The sequence below is a fragment of the Pterocles gutturalis genome, unplaced genomic scaffold, assembly GCF_000699245.1.
Source record: "Pterocles gutturalis isolate BGI_N339 unplaced genomic scaffold, ASM69924v1 scaffold45974, whole genome shotgun sequence".
NCBI classification, from domain to species: Eukaryota; Metazoa; Chordata; class Aves; order Pterocliformes; family Pteroclidae; genus Pterocles; species Pterocles gutturalis.
In genome coordinates, this window is record NW_010134928.1 from 51 (window position 1) to 16,313 (window position 16,263).

General features: G+C 44.3%; 1 protein-coding gene across 2 annotated transcripts; it reads right to left on the minus strand.

Annotated features, from left to right (window-relative positions):
- Positions 1 to 3,226: 3,226 nt before the first annotated feature.
- On the minus strand, positions 3,227 to 13,261 carry RAB11B (RAB11B, member RAS oncogene family). 2 transcript variants are annotated; one of them, XM_010081731.1, is made up of 4 exons: positions 13,050 to 13,261; positions 10,874 to 11,067; positions 9,258 to 9,338; positions 3,227 to 5,017 (listed from the first exon to the last, which is right to left on the minus strand). In XM_010081731.1, exons 1-4 carry the CDS (start codon positions 13,259 to 13,261, stop codon positions 4,872 to 4,874), a joined length of 633 nt encoding a protein of 210 aa, XP_010080033.1. In that variant the 3' UTR covers positions 3,227 to 4,871. The 2 variants fall into 2 exon arrangements, with proteins under 2 accessions (XP_010080033.1, XP_010080034.1); XM_010081732.1 differs by having other exon boundaries at positions 4,922 to 4,994.
- Between the last annotated feature and the right edge of the window lie 3,002 nt (positions 13,262 to 16,263).

Sequence of the window (16,263 nt, forward strand, 5' to 3'; positions counted from 1 at the left end):
GAGCGATGGGAACATCTGCTGGCGGGGGGAGCGGGGATCCAGGGCAAGGAACTCCCAGGGCCGGGCTGCCGCTCCCCGCAGGGCAAAGACCTGAGCACACACACCCTGGGCCGCGGCTGGGCCTCCGACACCCCTTTGGAGACAGCGAGGGACCCACCTTATTCCGCAGTTGCGTTTGGAACAGAACTTTACACACACGCTCTGATTTGGCAATCTTTATATCCACAATACAGCATAACCATGCACAAAAATCAAGTGATGTGTATATTTACAAAGTGAATTGCACTTAACACAGGAACTAGGAATAAAAGTAAATGAAAGGAACCTCTCTTCTGGGTTGCATAAAGGTCCAGTGTTATTTATAGCCCATGAAGCCTGACAGACAACACTACTGTGCATTATCTGGCCAGTTTAAAATACAAATTACTGAAACAGTGCAGCCCTGGAAATACTCATTTCATGAAACATTCCATACACCACCATTCAAACTGTATTAAGACTCTAGGAGTCCGCAAGTCAAAAGAATCCAACATCAGCCCTGACTGTATTTTACCTAAAGGACTATTAGTCTTCACATCTAATTGAAATTCAGGCCCCTGCATTTAATACTGTTATCTCCTTGGTTTTTATGAAGGAAAAGGGCCTCCCTAAGTGACTGAGTAACTTCATTAAGGTCTTTTTTTCTTAGTGAGTCCAGAAGCTCTACACAAGTTCTTACTTGGAAGGGAAACTCTCACCAAGCATAGGTAAGACTCAGCTGTTAACAGCCCACAAACAGACCATATCCACAACATCTGGAACAGGAAGCAAAAATGCCTCCTGTACCTCCTTCCAAGCAGCTTTTGGGAAGTGACCTGCTCAAAATAAAAGGCACAGACCAATCCTTACCATCTTAGCATGTCCAGCTGAGAGAGCTCTCCTGTCCGCACAAGAATACTCTGCTACCAGCCTTTCCACATACTGTGGGGTCATTACAAGCGATCTAACAGAACACCACCCAAACAGGGGGGTCTCTAAGATGCAGCAGTCCTTCTACTGCTTCTAACCTGCTAGAACTGCTGAGAAGCAACCACAGGGGGAAGAAGGGATCATAGTGCCTTTTGCTTCCACCAAATTTTGATGGTCTCACAAGCACACACAAAAATATTTTTAACAAAGTAGCAAGCAGTCACTCATTGTCTGGATTTTTACAAGTATAGAGCTTTTAAAACTTTCCTATGAACCAAACGTTCTTGCCCTGTGCAACAAACTCTGGGTGGAGATCCTGGACTTTAACTGACCCAGTCTGTAAGCACCTGACTCAACAGGAATAAAAGAAGTTAGATTGAGTCAGTCTGCCCCAGGAATTTATTTTATCAATTACCTGTTTATGTGCTTACTCCCAAATCACTTTTATGTGTTAATTTTTGCCTTTATTCTTCCCATGATTAGCAGGGTTAGCAGAAGAAACTCCTGTCTAATGCAGAATTAGAGGAGCTATTCAAAATATCAGCAGGACCCTTCAACTGAGGTGTGTATCACTGACACTGGGTGGTAAGCACCCAGTGCTGCTTAGTGTTACTTTTCAATAGTTAAAGTAATCTTCAACATCCAACTAAAGCAAGTATAGCACATGTTCCTCCTTTCACAGGCAGCTTTCCTGTCATCAGGAGTTTTCATCAACATGAGCCAAATTCTGCCCTCACACCTCTTCTGGCAGATGGAAGAGAGCTGGAACCTTTTCTATTTTCCTGACAGTAATACTGAGCGATTCAGAGCCAGTGAAGCTGCAGCATGAAGAGTCCAGGTGAGGTGACAGTTAACTGTTATTTTTACATCAGGAAAGCATGGTTCAGGAGTCTGGCCTATTGAAGCTTCTCTGATCAGGCAGACAGCTCTTCAACACTTCAAGCTTCCTTAGGATTCCTCCAAGTCTCGCCCTCTGCAATTTCAGTAGCCATCACCAACAGCAGGTTGGGTTTTCTGCAGAGCACACAATGCTTTCAGAAAAACACTCAAGATCAAAAACATTTTCCACTGTCTATGCACAGGAAGATGGTTTTACCAGGCAGAACTGGTCCCCTGTTCTTTTTTTTTCTATTGTCACTAATGGCCCTGTGCTTAGCCTAGGCAAAGCTGTCTCAAACCCACAGAAGGGCTGCATCTCGAACTGCCTGGAGAGCAGCACAGCAATCCGGGAAAGCTAGTCTAATAATCGGAGTGACTGCAGCAGATAAAACCACCGCTTAACGTACAGTGCTCACAGAAGCTATACGTGTGTACATGTGCACACACACGTGCTTCCCACATCTCGGGTATGCCAAACAGTCCTGCGGCAAAATGCAGCAGGCCTTTCCACATCACACAGCAGAGCTCAAAAATAACCCAACCCTCCTGGCACGAACAGCATGGGTCCAGATCCACCTGCTTGGAGGGGCTTTGGTCAATGAAGTTGTACAAGGTCTCTTCAATGCCCGTATAATCTAACTGCACTTAAGCCCTAGACATGAATCTTCTGTTGGGACTCTGAGGCAAAGTTTAGGGCCTTCCACAAAGACAAAGACTAAAGAAAATCTCTTAAGAGACAAGTGACTAAACTGCTTTTCAATGTCTTACACCAGGCCAGATTGATTCTAGAAACTTCATGTTAAGAACAGGATTTGCAAAGTAAACACGTTGATACATCACCCTGAACTAGTAAGTCTTCTTAACAGCATGATTCTTCCTCATGCTATTCAACTATTTTTATAAAAAGTTTTGTTCAAAAATTAAGGAGCCCAGCTCCACTAGTGTCCACCTGTTCCTGAATGAAATCTTTTCAGTATCTCAGAATTTTCCATTCTCTCTGATGGTGTGCTCATCTGCCAGCCTTCTGAACACCGACTGCATATCACATTCTGGTCTAGGACCACCAAAAAGGAGACATCTCCAGTTCCCACTGGCTGCACCTTCTCTCAACAGGATGCTATTAAAGTAAATATCAAGTGTTGAAAGTGCTTCCCAAACTGGGACACCCTCAGGACAGAACACTGTGATGCCTGAAGAAGAATTCAGATCCTCATTCAAGGGAATTAGGCTGCAAGCATGCGCCCCTTCACCTTGAACACATCCTCTCTAAACAAAGCTAAAAAGTGGAAATGCTAGGCACCACGTGCACCCTTTGCTTTCTACTATGGCCCTCTAGGTGCATACAGTACAAAATTAAAGGCATTGGTCTGGAAATCTTACAAAAGAAAATCCACCAGAGTTAACTGGCCTTAATTTTATTACATAACCAGAGAGAACCGTTGAGACTGGAATGTCAGATTTCCCCTTCAAGCACAAATCAAAGTTTCATATTTGCTTTGTATCAGAACAGAAAAATCAACTTGCTAACATGCAGGTAGAATTCATCAAGTCTCAGAATACAGAGCAAAAATTCACTGCAAATTGCTTCACTAGCCTTCAGAGAGCAGCAGATGGTCTCCAACTCTTCCTTTAGATAGTCTGACCCAGTATTAGCCCCATCATAACATTCAGCGTATACTGGAGGGGATGCAAGTGTGTAAGAGCTAGTGACTGATGAGAAGCCATCATCATAGAGGATTTTCACAAGCTAGCAAGAGACTGACTACACGAATTTGTGATAACACTCTTCCCATCCAACAAAGCAAAGTGTTGTAGCAGTTAGCCCTGCTGATGACAAAGCTGTTACATCAGGTGAAGTACAATCATTTGAGAATTACAGTCTGCAATTCAGAAAAACAGAATAAGAGAAAAACAACAGGTTAGTAGTTATGTGAAATCTTAATATTATGCATTTTAGTAGAGGTCAAGAAGATTATGCACAAGGTCAACAGTGAAAGATCATGAAGAGAAAGTTCAAGATGCTATGGTTCTGCAGAAGTTTTACAAAATGTATAAAGTATTGTGTTCCTCTACAACAATCAAAACCCTTACAAGTGCAGGTATATACATGACATGAAAATATTGCTTCACTCACTCAAACAGGGGTAGGAGAGATCTAGGGAAAAAGCAGCATGCAAAAAAATCCTGGAACTACAGAAGATCCTGCTTTCAGACACTGATCTACAGTACAAAATAAGCCTACTTGTACAGGTTGCAAAAGGTTTCTGAAATCAATATGCTGGCACTTACTGTACAATAATGTTAACTGATTAACATAAGCCATGAATAAATATTAATCCACTTCATAAAGCCTGCACAAGCAGCACAGGCATTCATGGTGGCAGAGAAAGCAATGCAGACATACTTCATTGTTCCCAAATAAAACAAGAAAGATTTCCCAAGCAGGAAACAGTAAACTACACAGCCAGACTAACTGTATTGGGGTAATTACACAATAAGTAATGTTATTTTCAACAGCTTTCTTATGTGTGTGCAGCCACTAAAAACCTCACTGTGAGACTTTATCAGGACAGAAAACAGAGCATTTGGTAGGATAGCTATTTTCTTTTAATTTCTCCCCCATGTTTACAGAAACACAAGAAAAAAAAAATGTATCAGACTATGGGAGGAAAAAACCTTGTCACCTAAATGTAGTTATTTAATCAACTGTTATAGTCAAGTCTCCATGGTTTCTCTCCCAGTAAAAAAAACCCCAAAACCATTTGAGGAGAGTGTTTCATGGGATAATATCCAGCAGCAGATGTTCCAGCACAAACATGTCTATCAGATCAGTGCCTACATTTCAAGCCCAAAAGTTACCACATTGAAAGGGATTTGAGAGGCAGGGGAATGTTAGCCCTACAATTAAAGCCCTAAGATGAAAGGGGGGGGACTCAGGAATGGGGTAAAGGAGGGAAGAGGGAGTCACAGGAGAGAAGAAGTGCACACAAGTTTCTAAATGAAGCACAGACGAAGTGAAGGGCACAAGAGTCATCTACAGGAGGTCACAGGTTCTGACAGCACTGGAGTTTGTTGGATTTCTGTCCATCGGTGGTTGGTGGGACACTGATGTCGACTACGTTGTTGCCAGGAGACTCATCGTGCGCAGACCGATCTGCAATCTGCTTCTGCGAAACAATGCGGTAGATTTCTGAAATGAGAACAGACTTGTTAGAGCCCAGAAAGACTCTGTCTCCAATGGAGCACACACACATGTCAGAGCAAGCTGTCAAAGAAGATGCTAGAACCCAAGAATGAGAAGATTTTAACTTGAGAGCTGTGAAAGGGAATCTAGTCTGACCAGCTGTGGCATGTAACATCTGGCTGGCTTCCCAGCTCTGTAATGGACACACCAGCTCTGTCTGGAAAAGTTATTAAGACAAGATTCCCTACTGTCTTCCACAACAGTGCTTCCTATCACGTTCTTTTTCAATGACTCCATGAACATGGTTATTATTAAAAGGCTTTTTAAATGAGAAAGGAGCAGGAAAGAACAGGGAATCATCTTATTTTTGATATAAAAATGGGCAACCTAATCTGGCAACACCAGTCAACAGGAAGCTTGCAAAACATCATTGCACAGCAGCAGCGATGGTATCTATTTCATACTTCACCTTCTGGCAAGCTGCTACTACCAAATGATAGAAATGCCTCCTCCTCTCCGTAACAAATCAGTTTTCCCACCTATGCCAGCAAAAAGCCACATTGTTCCATAAAGCCCCATATTGATCTGAAAATGCTTTTCCTGAGAGAATTAATTTTTTTGACTCAAATTAATTTATGCCTGAAAGCACACAGATCCACAAAGCTGTAACCACTGAAGAGAGACTGCCAGCTTGAAAGCTTTCAGAAACAAACCATTTGAACTGCATAGTTAGTAGAAATAATTTAAGTTCTAAGGTTTTTAAGTTACTTATTTCACTAACTTGTTCCAACTTCCCTCCGTTGTGAGACAGGAAAAGGGCAAGTACCTCCCTGGAAGTCTGCAGTAAATATTATGGTCACATTCATACAGCCACAGGCTCAAAACAGCAATACCTTAAGTCTTTAGTAAGAATTAAAAATCATGGGGGACTCTGTGGGTTTTGTTTATGTTGTGTTTTTTTTTTTTTTAAATAAGCTGCACATATTTACATTGCTTAAAATGGAAACCTTTAACCCAAGACTGATCTTGTTGCCATTGGCTACCTTCAGCTCTTTTTGCTGAACAGGACAAGCAGAGCTGCACACAGGTTGTCACAGCCCCTTCCTGCGTGCTCAGTGGTGTACTGTAATGCTAGCTCTCCAGAGTCATTGCCAAGCCCTCTTTTCTTTGCAGTAGCATCTGTTTGGGGGGGTTTTTCAGGCTTTAGTGATCCCTCAAACTGGTGGCCAGTAAGGAAATTCCTGTCCTGCTGCTCTCACCCTCTTCCCTCCTCCAAGTCCCCTGCAGTCGCTTCCAACTCCTGGCTCCACACAGCACATTTTCACAGGTTTCTTTTCCTCCCTTAGAAGGATGGTTCTCCTGCACATACTCACTTTAGGAATAGCCTTTTCAGGACTACTCATCTTACTAGCCACATACCCACTGTACCTGAACGGGACAATCTCAACACTTCTGAGAGCCCAGAATGCTGCTAAGAGATAGCGTCTTGAGTTCAGTTTACTAAGACCTGACCTCAGCTCGAGTTCTGGCTCCCCAAGTATCTGCTCTGTTACAGATCAGGGGCTCTGTCCTAGTGCAACCTTAGGCCATCTTCTCTACCCAGCTGCAGTCTCAGGACAACGTTGAAGACAGGATGGTTGGCAACTGCTGAACTATGCTCAGAGCACTAAAACTAGAGATACCACCTCAAAGTGCCAGGCAAGCTGCCTCAGACCCAGCCAAGCATCACAGAGAAGCGGTGAACCTGCTGTAAGGCTGCCCTGCACAAGAGACAGTCCCAGCTCAGGCATCGGGTGGTCTTCTCTGCGGCTCTGTCTTAACAGCAGTATTCTCCAGCTGCTTCACCAAAAGCTCTACTAACTCAATGCAAATCTTGCTGGGCAGCAAATATAACCCATTCCTAGGCTCTCAGGCTTTTTACTTCTAAGAGCAGCTTAGCTATCCTATTTCTCCTCCCTGCCTCTTCTTGGTCTTCCTCTCACTGCAACACCTTTCTGGTACCAACAGAGTTGACCAGCACCAGACCCAGTGATCCCAACAGTTCTTACTCCCTGCACACCTCTGCAAAAGAAACATAAAAGACCCTGCCTTAAAGAAGTCACTGTAAAATTCAGCTTTTTTCCTCATAATAGGCTCTCATAATCAAGAAACAATACTACAAAGCCAATTTTTTTGGTCAGCATCCAATAAGCAACATCCCACCAGACACTTCCTGATAACCAAGTAGAACCAGAACAAAGGCTCATTCTTGTTTAACTGAAATCACTATCCGGTCACAATAAAGCTCATTAAATGTTCATCTTGAGATGTGGTGAGACATGTAAACCAGGCACAACTTCACAGAACAGCGTACGGGGCGAGACTATAGAGAGTTTATCGGTCTAGAATTCAGCTATGGTAAGCAATAGTCAGGAACTGGATCTTGCCAACTCTTTATGTTGATGGTATGGACCTTAAAGAGCTTTTCAAGAGACAGAACAAACACACTGACAACTTATAGGGTGTTTTCCCCCATTCAGGACAAGATTCAGGTCTCATGGGGCAGCCAGAGGTAGAACAGTAATCCAACACGTTTGATAGTCCTCTTCCTATTGGATATGATCTAAGGGTTCTTTGCCAATTACTTCATTTTAGGAGTGGAAGACTATGCTTTGAAATACCAACTTCCCTGTTGCCTCAAACAGTACTTTGAGATACGACTGCTGCAGAACACAGAGTGGATAGCAGAGTCTCTGAAAGCAGAGATGCTTGGGTTTATCAGGGTTTGTTAGCTCCGAGTCAGCAGTCCTGCAGGCCTGTGCTGGTTTCCTTCAAACAACCTTGGGCGTGACAGCACCATGCTTCCCAGGACTCCGCTTCCAAGGATTAGCTCAGGCAGAGAGCTACCCAAACGCAGAGTCACCTCAGACTGGTGCCAGAACAGTACATCCTCTGGAACACAAAGTGCTACAGCATACAGTGCTGACACATCCAAACTAAAGCCCAACTAAAATTAGAGTAAGATTAGGCCAAACCCCAAATTCAGGAAAAGTTACCCACCCCAACCAAAGGAACAACACAGAGATTAACAGTGCTTATTTTAAGCCCCTCTCTTGCTCTGTGTGCTTCCCACTTCTACTCCCTGTAGGCTACATATCTCCCAGCACATATCCTCGCCACTTCAGCCCCGTCCTTCCTCCTTTTCTTACCTCATGACCATACAACTCACATTTCTTGGCCAACCTCACTTTGAAGGAAATCAGCAAGTTCCCCACGTGCTGCATTTAGCCTAGAACAGAGCTGCACTCTTCCAGAGGCTAGATGAGCGCTCAGCTCAAATTTGCAAAACCCCAGCTGGAAATCCCAGTGAGCCCAGTAACAAAAGTGCTTTGGCCACAGCTGAGCACAGTAAGGAGGACTTGCTGGTGCAGCTACAGTAACAAAGCTTTACTGGTGAATCCTAGACCTCATGTGCAGCAGGGTGCTCCCTTACTCCAGGGCCAAGAAAATATATGCAGGCAACAGCTCCATTTTAAGGAATGGAAATTTTAAGCCCCAGTCTGAAAAAGGAACAAAGGCAAGTAGTAGAGCTACCTGGAATACCTGATACTACATGCAGGGCACCTACTGCATGGGCCATGTAGCATTCCCACACATACAGCAAGTCTGACGCTGCAGCTGGACACCGTGCTGTTATCCATGCTGAGGAACATTCTTGGGCCATGGAAATCACAAGCCCTGGCCTCATTGTGGCCCACGACCACTATCATGTTCTTAGACAATTCCTGGGACTCTTCAGGGACATTCCCAGAAGGCTGCCTGCGTGCAGCTACGCTGTTGGCACAGTCACCTACAACTCTTGCCATCAGCTGAGAACTGGACTTCTGCAGCACAGGAGTCTAGACAAAAATCTTATGTACCAGTCTGCTTTGGTGCAAGAGAACACACTGGAACATTTAACCTCCCAGCATGCCTGTGGCTTCACCATGTACATTCTGTGCAGGCACAGAACTACCAGTGCCTTCTCAACACTGCTATTGCAACAGCTTGAATTTATGGCAACATCAAGAGACTAGAAACGTCCAGATTCATGGACAGAAAGGTAGGTGTGGGGTGGGAGGCGGAACACAAAGGTAAGATTAGAAGCCTTGCAAACTAATCATCATTCCCAACATTCATTTCCAAAACATTCTGGATAACTGCAAAACACGTCCATGAAGATCACTCACTACCTCAGCAGGTCCTCTGAATCCATAACAAACCATACCTGTAAGGATGTTCTTGAAGGCTTCTTCTACATTTGTTGAATCCAGAGCAGAAGTTTCAATAAATGATAAGTTATTTTTTTCTGTAATAAATAACAAGTGATTCAGTTAAAAACTTTAATCGCACTTTATTTCACCTTTACTTTGAGGCTTTCACCTTTATTTTTAGGCCAAATCAGCCAGGGCAGTCTTTTTTTTTTTTCCCCTGTTACACTAGGAGCAACTTGGTGCAACATTTATCTAGCTGCTAGCATTTCAGCAGCATCACCTTTGACTGCTGCCTTTCCATAATGTGAGAACATTTTCCTCACTGCAGCCCTTGTGCAGTCACGCAACACGATATTGTTCTCATCTGGCTACAAATCACTCCTACAAGTACCCTGAGCAAGAGCACAGGCAAAAGCGTGTTGACTGCAACAGGAGTCACAATTCTCCTCTGCAACCCCAAAAAGATAACCAGACCTATGCCTTCCTAGTCACACCCCACCTCCAAATTACAATAAACCCACTACTAATAGAGTTTTTTTTTCTTCTTTCCTCTTACAATGCAAAAGGTATATATATTTTTATTTTTTTAAAAAAGTGACTTAACACCCAAACACCACACCTGGAATGGTACTGTCCCACCTGCCCAGACACCAGCAAATTTCCATCACAGAGCTTAAATGGCAACACCTGTACCATCACCAGCTATTTAAAACAGCCTTGGTAGGAAGTCAGGGGCAAAAAATAAGATGTCGAACCAAGCAACCAAATAAATGCAGTATCTAGGGTGCCTACTAACTTGTTTTGCTTCCCTTACACAGACTTCCCACCTCATTTGTCTGGAAATTTAAAGCGGTTTTACTAACCACAGGGTACTTGCCTACTAGCAAACTTCAGAAAACATGTTTAAGGAAGCCCTAGTGATATTCCTAGAAGCATTTTAAAGGCTGTACATTTAAATTCCACCTCCAAGCTTGACAGCCACACAAAAGTAAGCCGAGTGTCCCAAGGCCCATAAGGACAAGAGAGTATTTGACCAGTGCTCTGCAAGATAAGGACAAGACAAAAATAATGCAGTGGCAGCAGCTCACATAACCCACTTGATTTTTCACAACAATTGAGAATTTCCAAGTGTGAGGATCACTGCATTTAAATGAAACTAGATGACACTACTATATGCATCAGTGCTCTGGAGCAGAAACTACACCATCTAAGAGAAGGTTCAGTATTCGTTTGCAGATGTCCACATTGATCTGTACTCAGTAGAACCAGGCCTCTAGGAAGGAAGGAAAGACATTTTGTGTTGTGGTATTTTATATTTATATTGTGACATTTTCTCTTCTCAGTGTTGCTTACTGTTTCTAGCCTTGCTAGAGGAAGTGTTTAATCTTCAGCTATCAGGCAGCTCAAGGACAGTGTTTAAAAAACATGTACTACCACCAGATTAAAAAAAAATAACCAACCACACACACCATTTAATAAGCCAAGATATTTTCATTTTTAAAACCTTAAATGCCTTTTTAGGGTCAAAAATAAAACTCAAGGTGAAAGTTCAGTCCTCAACAACAATAGCGTGATTACAGCTTGCACCAACATCGTCACGTTCAGAAAGCCCAGAACACAGTTTACAAACCTGCAAAAGCCCGCGCCTCGTCGGTGGGCACAGCTCTCAGGTGGCGGAGGTCGCTCTTGTTACCCACCAGCATGATGACAATATTGTTGTCTGCGTGATCTCTAAGTTCCTTTAGCCAGCGCTCAACGTTCTCGTAGGTGAGATGTTTGGCAATGTCATAGACAAGAAGAGCCCCAACAGCACCACGGTAATATCTGAAACCAGAAGGCACATTCCTTTACAGAGCGCTCTGCCCCAGTTACGCCAACTGGCTCTCCTATACTGGTTACTACTAAAAAGTTAAAAACATTCCTCTGGCTTTGGAGAAGTTGTGATGATGCAAATACTGTTGTTAGGCTTTCTTGAGCCTAAAACCAAGTTCCAAATGCTGGGTTGTTTGGTTTTTTTTAATGGCATTGCTAAAAAAATTCCAGTGTATGTAACAAAATGCTGAAGAGACTACAAAAACCATGACACCTTTAGTCTGCTAGAACAGCGTGCAAGAAAACTCACAAAGCATTTCAGAATTGGTACTGCTAGAAGATTTTTGTGAAATTATAACTTATCTTTCTACTAGGAAAACAGTCCTTAGTAAAATGTCAGGATTTGTTGCTGATCTTTCAAATACCTCCTGTCTCTCTTGAAAAGGAAAGAGGGGAACTCTGGGCTATACTGACACTTCTCCACAAACCTGCAATCTGAGAACAGAGTTTGCTCCCTCAGAGCAGGTTTGGGCCCGTTTCAGCTCAAGCCAAGGGCTCAGGACAGCACAAACCAACCTATGCCAGCAATCCTACAATGTCCACATTTGTCTGCCACACATTCCTATCATTTCTCCTCTGCTCCGCCAGCACCTGTACGACACGTTGTTGAACTGATTCAGGCACCAAATCAGCAGAAAACATTCACTTTTCACTGCTGGTTGGTGTTCTGCTGGCTTAGCAAGCTGAGCTGGCCTGGTGATGTGTCAAGCAAGAGCTCGTGCCAACACGAAGGAGAGGCAGGATCCCAGGACTACTGATTCTCATCAGCCAGGTCTGTTGTTGAACTGGATTCAGCCAGCAGCTTTTCTGCTAAGCTTTTACAGCAGTAAGAACTATTTAAGGGTCACAAAAAAAAAAACAACTGAAAAACATGCTAACAATTATGGAAAAGATGCAACTGGAAATGGCCACATACATTGGCTTTTGCATTACCTTGTTTTCACATTCCTTCCCTATAGATTATTCCCTTCAGGCTCCATGCTCTGCTATTTCTCTCCCATCTATTCTGCATTACCCTATTTCACCTCAGTGAAAAAGTTCCCCTTACCTTGGGCTTCATACAAATGGCTCAATCTGTGCATGACTCACAAACAAGTTTGTACCTTTAGAAACTGATAGACCTCTGTAACACTAAGAAGTTTCAACTTGCTGATCAGAGTATGCCCTGGATAACTACACCTGCCAATAGGTTTGGGCTGGTTTTTTCTTCTCTAAAAGATACTTCAGGGTACTACCTTCACAGAAACAGATACAGCCAGAGGTTACATCTTAAGACACTGTCTGGATTGACAAGGTGCTGTACATGAAAGCTTCTCAACAACACTCTTCTAAACAGGGATGTGCCAAACACTGCAGAGTCAGCATTATCACAGCTGCCTTTCTACTGACTGGTTATTCAGCATGCACTCTTAGACCTCATTTCCAGGGCTGCGACTAATTCAAAGTCACTGAGATTTCAAGGGAATTTGTGGCTGCAAACTGTCCTAAAAACACCCTCAGTCTCAAGACTGAGGGAGCAATGAAGACCAGAAGCCACTGGCACCATGGTAAGCTACGATGCCTAGACCAAAACTCGATGCCAAACGGTACCCAGCTTCCATTAGAAATGACACTCATACCACACGAGGAGGATAGCATGTCCAGGGAAGGTAAAAAACCCAAGTCACAAGACTCAAACAGCATTTCCCACACTTTTGATTTAAGCGGTCATTTTTTCCTATAACAGTATCATTAGAATCTAAAAATTATTTCATTATATTAATCAAGGAACACAAAAGTATTCGCTGTCTTATGACTTGTATCTACACTGAAGTCTGTCGTAATGATTTAGTCATGTGTCCGAAATACATTTCATTAACCCTCTGCCCATAAATTCGTCTGTACCATCTCTGCTAGAATTCTGCTGTTAACCTGAGCAAAGGTATAGTACTCACGCTGAGGTAATGGCACGGTATCTTTCCTGTCCTGCAGTATCCCAGATCTGCGCTTTTATCGTCTTTCCATCCACCTGGATGCTCCTGGTGGCAAACTCCACCCCAATGGTACTCTTACTCTCCAGATTGAACTCATTGCGTGTGAAACGTGACAGAAGATTACTCTTCCCAACTCCAGAGTCTCCAATCAACACAACTGAAAGAAAAGACATTATTTTTGAAATTAATTCTTCGTACCAGCATTTACACAGTGCAGTGATGCTCCCTGGTTGCTATGTTGCCTTGCAGGCAGGACCCAGATAAACATCGGAGAAAGTTATGCTGACAACACCTCAGACTTTAATACTCACAGCTTGCTTCCCAGCCCCAAAACAGCCCCAAGCCTTTTTGTTGCTAGCAGCTGCTCAGTTCCTCAGAGATGGAAATAAGAAATTGCTACAGCAACTGTCAACAGCTAAACATTGCTTTGGAGGCCCCAAGCCATCCCAGTAATGAGAGGTAACTGGATGTCCCTTGGATACTTGACCTTTTACAGAGGAAAGCTGCAAACCACATTTCAAGAAACGCTGCAGCCAAGAACATGGCAACACGCTACCTGTAAGCCTACCCTTTCATCAAAAAAAGAAAAAAACAACATAGTAAGTAAACAGCTACTTGCAGTCCCTGGTGGGGTCACAGAGGGCATTTTATTTCAATGATTTAATTCATAAATATGCTCACCACAAAAAGGGGAAAACAGGAGACAATTGATACTACAAACAAGACACAAAGCAAAGCAGAACTTCATCCAGCAAAACACATTCTAGTAGATTGCACGAGAAGTAAAAGATGAGCTAAAAAATCTCTGCCTCCACACGAGATGTTGCCATGTTAACAGAAAAATCTTCCTGCAGCCAGATCTTCAGCACACGAAACCCAGCTTTACTGAAAGGAATTGTGAAAATAAAGGGTACACCCAGTAGGTGGAGTTTCCCCCTGCTTTGGGGCTGAAGCTCTGTGCCCATCCCGAGGCACACCTCTCTGCCGTTCTTCACCCAGCCACGCCACACTGGGCTCCCCGTGAGAGCACCCCACCACCAACTCCAACGACAAGGTGCATCACACTGGGTTCTTTACTACGCAGCTAATGCAGCTACACACCTTAACTTAAATCTCCTGTATTACTGACTAGAGCAAGAAATAACTAAAGGGAAGCAAGACTAAAAGCGCTTAAGCCATCCTCCCTTAGTCTCGGCAAGTACTGCATCGTGCGTGACTCTGGTATTCACAGTGTCCTGGCTGGAGCAGAAGGAAGAAGGGCACTCTCGGTGAGGTTTCCTCAGCCCTGGGAGCATTTCCTACTTTGGTTCAATGTACAGATTTGTTGATCCTCCTTCATACAATCTGTTTTTCCAAAAGAAAAGCGGACACAGGCAAAAAACATTCCTGATCCCTCCACAACAAATTACAGAAGACTCTTCTCATTACACACTTCCAAAATGACCTCACCAGCATTCTCCAAGGGCCAAGGATCATGCTTGTCTTTTAGTGTTATTACAGCTTTTTTTTCCTGTTCAGGCCATTGTTTCGGGACACGGCTCTGGCAGCACACTGCTCCAGCTCGTGCAACTCCCCACCCCTACCAGCACCTTCCCAAACTCCTGCTGCAGCCCTCTTGTTACTCTGCTGCGACAGCGTCCGAGCTGCATGGGGAGATTGCCGAAACGCTCCAGACTCTCCCCCGCCCCCAGCATTTCATCCGGCTGACAGCACAGATAGATGGACAATTGTGCTAGCACAGCTGAACAGTCAAAACACAACAGAGGCAGGAACGGGCAGCCAGTGGATCATGGCAAGGCGCCACAACTCCCCACCCGGGATGGCCGAAATCAGCTCCTCGCAGTGCTCTGCTTTCACTGGCAAACAGCCTAAACCATTTTTTAGGGTGTAAGAACAGATATATTAGAAAGATTTCATTAACAGCTCTAACTCCAGGATTTTGTTAGCTTTATTTTCCAGACAAACAGTTTTTCATCACTAATTCCATGGGGTGTTCTAAGAACAGGCTGAAGGTCACCCATCTTGCCCAGTGCCACCCATCTGCTGACTTGGAGGAGGCTGCAGCCTACAGCAAAGCCCTGACCACAGACAGGAGGCAAGAACATCCACCACACAAGCCAGACCAGCTTGGAAAAACCCTGAAGCTTCCAACTGTTTCCAAAGGGAGTTACCTCCTCATGAATCTGCAGCTCGAGAAAGCACAGCTGTCTCTCCAGGGTCCAGCCACCTTCCCTCCTCTGGTGTTTTACAGTTATCAGCCTTGTGCACGACCTGTGGCAATGGCTGTCAGGCCGTTAACTCCATCTATCGCAGGAAGAAAAATTCAGGGGGTCCTGCACTACTGCAGCTGGATACTTGCCTCTGCTGCAACCTGGGACCAAAGGATCAGGCTCCCCCTTTGCCGGGATGCTCCACGTTCTAGCAGAGCTTCTAAGACAGCATTCCTGAGAAGTGACAGGATGCAGAAGTAACAAAGGAAGGCAACCAGATCCAAACTCCGCAAGTAATGTTCTCTCTACCTTACAGGCTCCAAGTGCTTCTTGTTAGTACTCAATCTTGAACACGAAACAAGCATTTGCACTTTCAGGAGAAAGACACAGACTGGAGGCCCACACGCAGACAACTCACAAACTTTTATTTTCTGTGGGAACTGAGCAAGAAGATACACTAGATCTTGAGAAAGTTACTGAATGTGGGAACAGGCCACCAGACAGCATTGCCTCTTCAAACACAGATGTCTTGACAGGGTAGAAAAGAAAGTTCCAAATTGGATCTAAGAGCCTGAATACTCCCTAAACGCATCTCACCAGAATCGATGAGGCCACACTCCCTAAATGGCCTTTCGGGCCAGGCTGCGATGGGAAGATGCGCTGGGTTTAACTTGGAAGTGACCTGAGCCAACCACCAGCACCGAGCACCATCAGATGGCTGTGAGTCCACCCTTAGTGCCCCCGTTACATCCTGAATTGTGGCGCTGCTCCTTGAGTCTTTCCTGATTTTCTCTCCCCTCCACCACACTGTGCCAGTCTGCAGGTCACCATTCACCACATTGCCTGTCTGTCAACAGCAAGGCCTTCAGATATCATAGAACAGCCTGGGTTGAAAAGGACATTAAGATGACCTAGTCTCAACCCCCTGCTGCGGGCAGGGGTGCCAGCCACTCCAGCAGGCTGCC